This window comes from Balearica regulorum, chromosome 5, assembly GCF_011004875.1.
Source record: "Balearica regulorum gibbericeps isolate bBalReg1 chromosome 5, bBalReg1.pri, whole genome shotgun sequence".
NCBI classification, from domain to species: Eukaryota; Metazoa; Chordata; class Aves; order Gruiformes; family Gruidae; genus Balearica; species Balearica regulorum.
In genome coordinates, this window is record NC_046188.1 from 43,259,420 (window position 1) to 43,266,255 (window position 6,836).

The 6,836-nt window shown below is 55.1% G+C and overlaps 1 protein-coding gene across 1 annotated transcript; it reads right to left on the bottom strand.

The window, feature by feature from the left end:
- Nucleotides 1-375: 375 nt before the first annotated feature.
- PEX16 (peroxisomal biogenesis factor 16) lies at nucleotides 376-6,830 on the bottom strand. Its single transcript, XM_075754535.1, has 11 exons — nucleotides 6,633-6,830; nucleotides 6,433-6,468; nucleotides 6,093-6,169; nucleotides 4,694-4,827; nucleotides 4,282-4,388; nucleotides 3,704-3,784; nucleotides 3,113-3,265; nucleotides 2,701-2,773; nucleotides 2,283-2,402; nucleotides 2,009-2,073; nucleotides 376-879 (listed from the first exon to the last, which is right to left on the bottom strand). The coding sequence occupies exons 1-11, from the start codon at nucleotides 6,787-6,789 to the stop codon at nucleotides 821-823; spliced, it is 1,062 nt and encodes a 353-aa protein (XP_075610650.1). The 5' UTR covers nucleotides 6,790-6,830; the 3' UTR covers nucleotides 376-820.
- Between the last annotated feature and the right edge of the window lie 6 nt (nucleotides 6,831-6,836).

Consider the following 6,836-nt stretch of genomic DNA (forward strand, 5'->3'; position numbering starts at 1 on the left):
CCCTTTATGAAGTGTGGCACAGCAGTATTTGCTGAATTAATCTCATAATTTCTCCTCTGCCCTTGGCCAAGCCCCCCAAGCACCAGCTGGCAGCCATTCTGCAACCAGCAGCCTGCAACTGCAGCTCCCCATACCCCCAGGGGAACCCCAGGAAACTGGGGACTGAAGCAGGCACCTGGAGTCACAGCCACCACAGTCATCAGCTGAGCAACGTGTGGGGCCCTGCCTGACACAGGCCAGAGCAAAAGGCTTCTAAGGGACAACAGCATCTCCCAGCACGGGCAACTGCGAAAGCTGCTCTTCCTGAGGGAGAGACCTGCTGGCAACCAGCTACGAGGGGATCCCAGGCAAACAGGGGAAGAGAGCTCCTTCAGCTCGGTTCTTTCCGTTCAGTCAGTTTATTTGACAGACAAGCCCGCTCCAAGCAGATCGGCCAGGCACGGCCAACACAAGCAGGCTGCAGGTCAGTCTCAGCGCCGTGAGGTGGGAGACAATGCTCTCCAAAAAACACTACGCAGCCGTACAAAAGGAGAAAAATCAAGTGCTTAAAAAAAGAGAGGTTGTCCCGTCACCATCGCTGCAGCCACAGAACTGTCCAAAGAGGTGGCCAGGGTCTCTCCACACATGTAATGTCCATCATTCACAGACTGATCTGATAAAAAAAGTTACATACACCCCCCTCCCCACCCTGCAGAACGGAAGCTTCTCATTGATGGTTTAACCAAAAAATAGACATTATCAACATCCCTCCCCCAGCCTGCTTGCCCTCCTTAGAAATGTCCAGCCATGATCTTGGCAGAGAATAATCGTCGTCTTCTCATCAGCCCCAGTTATAGAAATAGATTTTCTGCCAAGCAGGCAAGTAATCCATCAGTGGCCCTGAAACAAGAGAACAGAGGGATCATGCATGTAGAAAGGCAAGAATTTGAAGCTGTATGTATACGGGGTATATCCCCCTTGTTACGATACCCAATGATCCCACATCTCCAGTTATACAACCCAGATGAACCCAAGAATCAAACAGTTATTTTTGCCAAGATATGAGACAACTTTGGGATGTGGTGCCAGGGATAAGAGCAGGATCGAGCAGGGCATGAAACACGGTCAGCACGGCCACGGTGTGGGACACCACCCCCTCAGAGCTGACACATCCAAACACTAGTGGGAAGGGGGTTCTACAGTGTGCAAGGGGAAAACCTGCATGCAGTGACTCAGGAGGACAGTGCTGTGGCACAGGAAAGAGGGAAGACAACTCAGCAATAACAAGCAGGTGCAGACAGAAGCAACTGCTGGAGAGTGAAAATGCTTATGTAGCACATGGCTCAATGCAGGCTCCAAAGCCTCTCCAAAATCATTAATTGGAAGAAGCGGCTCCTGAGCTGGCCAGCTTTGTGAACTCCCCAAAGAAACAACAATCCCACAATGCAAGGCTGATCTAATGCCACATTACTGCAACGAATCACTCCGCTAAAGGCTTCACATCAGCAGGGAACGGGGGGAGGTGGAATTCTGGCCCATAATAAAGGGATCCTCTGGTGAAGGACTAGAAGACAGACCTGGTTCAGCCCTTTGATTTACAATCGGCTTCTGGCTGGGTCAATAACTCTAGGCACCTGTTTACTCCTCGTGTCTGCACTGCAGACTGGGGATCAAGAAAAAGAGTTCAAAAACGGGCTGCAAAGCAGAGCTCTGGTGCACCAGCTGAGGTGCAGAAAGGGAGCCCAGAAGAACAGGCTGAGGTGGCAGAGACCAAGCTCTGCAGCCCGGAAGGGCACAGGGAAGTTTACCACTGTGGCTGAGCACTGGTCCCCTAATAGCCAGGAAGCAATTAATCCTTTCCTGTTCCAGTTTAAACAACACAAGCATCAATACAGGATGCACTGGTGCTAACCATTCCAGGGACTTGCCAATTCCTCAGGTTGGAAACCAATTGACAAAAGTTCCGCCCAACTCCCTTGATTTTTCTCCACCAAACAGAAACAGGGATATAGCAGTAGGGCCCACTTACGTGTGACAAAGCCAACTCCAGGCACGTAATCAGCCAACAAGCGCAGAAGGAGGAGGATCCTGCCCCTAGGAAGGGAGAAGGTATGAACAAGTCCAGTGGGACACCTCCTGCCCCAGCTGTTAAATGCACGAACAGCAATGGCAGCTATTACACAAGGGCTCAGATTAACCTGGTTACAGGCACCCAGACCTCTTCAGACCTACTCACCCAGTCCCCTGACGCTATTTCTGTTAAAGGAAAAATTTTCAGCAAAAGCCCAGCAGGGGCCCCTTACTCTGAATATCGGTCATAGAAAGGAGATCTCAGCAGATAGTACAGCAGAAGGATGGTTCGTCGCCTCAGCTCTGCTCGCTCTCGCCTGTTCAGGTCTTTCAGATCACTCAGCAAACTCAGACTGGAAGGAGAAGGACAGAGAACTAACTCATGGCAACAGCAGCCAGCAGGGAAAAGAAAGTGGGTTTCTAAATGCCCTCTGTTCTCAGCTCCACATAGAGCGGGCTGCACCAGCTCAGAACAGAAAGCGCTAAGTGTTGTAGAAGATACCTAAATGTGTCAATCTCCCAGCTAAGACCAGGCCCAGCCCCTGTGCTTATTTCTCTCAGTAGGGCCTGCCCTGGATTGGGGAGCAGGTGGAAGTGTGATGCTCAGCCACCACCAACCTCAACCACCCACAGACTCTTCCTCAGACTGACCTAGAGATGTCCAGAACTGCTGAGAGGAGCCAGGGTTTCCACGATCTCTGGCCCCACACTCCTAAACTCAATACTAGGAACACACAGTCAAGGAACAGAAAGAACTAGAGATGCCTAACGAGGCACGCAGACAAGCGATCCCGTGGGTACCAGCAAAGCTCTGCTGAGCCCAGGAGGATACGCTCTAAGGCAGTGCGGGGGGCCCAGGAAAGGGGCTGGAGGACTTGCCCCCACAACTCCCGTGGCCATCAAGGCATAAGAGCAGGGAGGAGTCCCAATGCTCCCGCCTAAGCAGAGCAGCGGCGGGGAAGGAGAAGCCTGTGTGGCACTGCGCTGCACCAGGACTGAGCGGCAGCACCCTCTGCCGGCACCCGGGGTATGGCTGAGCCGGCTTGCAGCCAGGGCAGGATACGGTGGAGCAGAGGACGGGTAATGTAGATGGATTCTGCGATGGTTTCTTGGAGACCTAGAGGGGTGGGAGGCTGGTTCATCTCCTCTGCTCTTTGGCTCTGCGACTTCTCCCTCTGCTGGGGGGACCCCCAATGCCGGGACTGCAGGGATGGGGCTGAAAAAAAGCAGATCAGGTCGCTAACACAAATAAAGCTTTCCTACCGCACTTCCCCGCACCACCACCCCACTGCTTTCTGCACCGTGAAGGTGTGAAACAGGAAAGTTTGAAGAACTTCACACACAGCAACTGCTCTGGCTGACCAGCACCCTCAGAGCAGGGAGAGGTACTCATAAGATCTGTGCTCCTCAAAGCATAACCATGCTGAAGGGTTATCTCTGTTGCACTTGGGAAAGTACAATTTAAGTGCTAGCCTTGCAGCATGTGCCTGAATCCCCGTTGCTTTGATATCCCCCCAACCACAGAGGCCAGTGACTGGCAGGATACGCCCCAATACAAGGTTCTGCTTTTTACTGCCCACACCCAGGTCATTCATAAAGGGCATGGAGCAGAAACAGCTCAGGCAACGACAGAAAAACGGGCTCAGTTACTTACTGCTCTGGAGAGAGCGCACAACACGGCTGGAACGCCTGCCAACATAGGTCTGATCCTTCCCTGAGCAGTTGTCTTCCATGTCTGCAGAACAAAACAGCGACAGGGGTCAGGCTCCAAAGGAATGCGCTTCACCCCAGAGCTGGCAGCACCCTTCCCTACACTGCCATCAAGAAGACCCGACTGAAAGTTTGATGTAGTGCAAGCTGGACCATCCTGAAGGGGCTAACGCTACACAGAGCCGTCAGAGGGTGAAAAGGTAAATCTGCCTGACATTGCCCAGGCCTAGGATCTCTTTCCTCACCGTCAGACCAGGGGACACACAGCTTCAGTCACAGTTCAGCCAGTGGGTCCAGGCTTAGACTCCTCCACCCCCTCCTTCCAGACTGTAGGACAACTCTGCCACCACACTAACTTGTGCTCTGCAGAGGGTGGAAAGTTCAACGCAGCTCAGCTTTGCGTACTGAAGCTGACAGTTCCCTGTGCCTCCCAAGCCGCTGCTCTGATGAGTAATTCCTAGCAGGATAAGACACGTGGCCCAGCAAGGCGCCAAGCCAACGATGAGAGCATCGTGGGCTCACCTTGGGAGTGGAGAGGCTGCTGCTGCTCCCTGTTCAGCGGCACGATGGGAGGAGACGTCTGGATGCCGGCTTTGTACCACAGCAGGAGCAGGAGACGAAGGATGGCTCTGTGAGCAGACACATGGAAGCCTTCAATACCAGGCCACAGAGCTGGGTTCCTGTTGTGCTGGAAGGGTGGCTTTCACAGAAGAGGCAAACACTCAGGTCTGCCCAGGGCAACTGGCAAGGCAAGAGGGGTAAGTGTCCCCTTCTATGGCACGCTATCTAGTGCACTGTGGGGCTCCAAATTCCCCCAGCCTCAGGGACTGGCAGCTCAGTCCTGCTTGGGCTTTTTCCTGGGATACTGCTGAGTCCCCTCCAGATTCCCTTTCCGAGCGCACGCTGACCCTTCCCCTCTGCCCATGGCACTTACTTAGCCAGCTGGATGAGGACAATGATGGTCCACCGGCCCATCTCCCCCCACACCCTGGCTGTCCCCATCTCTGCAAAGACCTCCACGCATTCCAGCACACTCAGCCAGGTCAGCAGCTTCTGCTGGGGCAGCGACTGCAAAACACAGAGGGGAGGAGGGGGACAGGATGCAGGTTCTGCTTGGGAGTTACACAGGGCAGAACAACAGCCCAGTTTGGTGGAACCCTCAGAAATAAACACCAGATGGCCTTGGAAGTCACAGCCCCAGACACAAAAAGTGGTGCCTCCACTGTGGCCAGAGTCTACACACAAGCCCACTTCTGTACGTCCAAGCAGGGGCAGACTGAGACATCACAGTATCACACAGAGCTCCTGCCCCAGAAACAGGGAGAACATCACAGCTGTATCTTGGATTGTCTTCTACCCCAACCGACCCAGCAAGACAGTCTCCTGGGTTGTGGCACTGTGCCTGAACTCCATGGCAAAATTCCCTCCTCCTCCTTGTCCCAGAGTTGGGATACACAACGAACCTCTGCCCTGGTTAGAGCTGACGAGAGAATATGCTTGGAGTAGAGGGAAGGGGACCTAGAGCCCACAGTCACAGCAGAGCTAATGCCTGCAGAACACGCTCTAGATTCCAGGCATGAACCCCAAGACAGCGGGTGCTCTTCCAGCCTGGGTTCCTGCTCCCCACATGGGAGCTTGCTGGTGCTGTCAACCACAGGATTTAACCCACTGAAAAGCATCGGTAAAGACAATACAGCTGAAATTCACTTTGGCCTTTAACAACCAGAGAAGCAAGTCTTCTGCAATTCTGTTTGTTACATGCCTGACACTCTAGCCAGAGAGCTGCCAACACCCAAACCCACACAGTGAGCTGGCTTGCAACAGAAGAGGCCTGTCTGGAAAAAAATGCCCTCCTCCTGATTCCCCAAAGGGTCTAACAAGTGCTGGGAGCAAGCCTGGGGCTCTCGCAAGAGACGCATAGAAGCAAGATGCTTATGCTTGTTTTGCTCAATAGTATATGCAAAGGAAGAGCCTGAGGGGTGGAATCAGAGCTTCAGTGCTCCAGAGCCAGTGCTCTGGAAACAGCAATGGTTATTTGGCAACACCTTTGCCTATCTCAAGTTCTGAGCTTCTCAAAAATACAGTGGAGCTCCCGGTGCAAGTCAGGACCTGATTTCTGTGGTCCAGGGAGTGCTCTGGCCACTCCTCCAAGCCAGGAGCTATGAGGCAGGGCTGCTGCTTCTGCATTCAGAGGTTGCCTCTGGCGTCTATGTATCTGATAGCAAAGAGAGGCCACAGCAAAGACCTGTTAGTTTCTACAGACACTCCCTGAAAACTTCTGCAAGGAAGAAAGCATGTGTCCCAAATAGTCCTCCCACACACTCCAGCCTTACCACGGGCAGGCTCCGCTGCAGCTCCTTTCGGAGAATCCAGTCATTTAATAGCACTAGCAGATTGGAGGCAGAGTACACTAAAAAAGGAAAGGGAACGAGAACACCGCAGTTAAGGGATGCACGGTAAGCAAACCAAACGGGGACTGCTGCCTTTTCCCCCAGGAGGGGCTGAGGGAAGAAGGGCAACAAAACGTGCAGATTCCTCCCATTAGCTGCTGGAATATGCAGCCAGGCATGAAGAAATCAAGGGGTCCGGGGAACGGCCCCGCATGCACCTGCACAAGTGCACGCCACCGGCCCCGGCGCCCCGCGTCCCCCCGGCTCCCCGCTGCCCACCTACCCAGCTCCGACAGCGCGTACGAGTCCGAGAAGCGACCTGCGAAGGGAGGAGAACGGCTACCAGCCAGCGCCCGGCAAGGGGAGAGACCCCCGCTCCCCGCTGGGCCCCAGCCCCCCGCACCCCCCCGGGCAGGTGCCGGAGCGGGGCCCGGCCCAGGCCCCGGCGGGAGGGACGAGGACCCAACCGCTCCCGTCCCGCACCTGGCAGCAGGTAGGAGAGGCCCCGCACGGTGCCCTCCAGCTGGGCCGTGGCGGCCGGGTGCCGCCTCACGTACTCCTGGTAGCGCTGGCACAGCAGGCGCAGCCGCGCCGCCGGGCCGCCACCGCGGGCAAGGACCGGGGCCGCCGCCGCCGCCATGGCTCCCGCGGCCGCGCGCTTCCGGAGGCCGCCACCGCGCCTGCGCG

Bases quoted from the DNA above. Each gene is read 5' to 3' on its own strand.
- PEX16 (XM_075754535.1), bottom strand. From the start codon at position 6,789: ATGGCGGCGGCGGCGGCCCCGGTCCTTGCCCGCGGTGGCGGCCCGGCG. The intron at 6,469-6,632 runs GTGCGGGACGGG...CTCCCTTCGCAG, and splicing joins CCTCTCCTACCTGCTGCCAG to GTCGCTTCTCGGACTCGTAC. The intron at 2,774-3,112 runs GTATCCTGCCCT...GTGTGTTCCTAG, and splicing joins TACCCGTCCTCTGCTCCACC to TATTGAGTTTAGGAGTGTGG.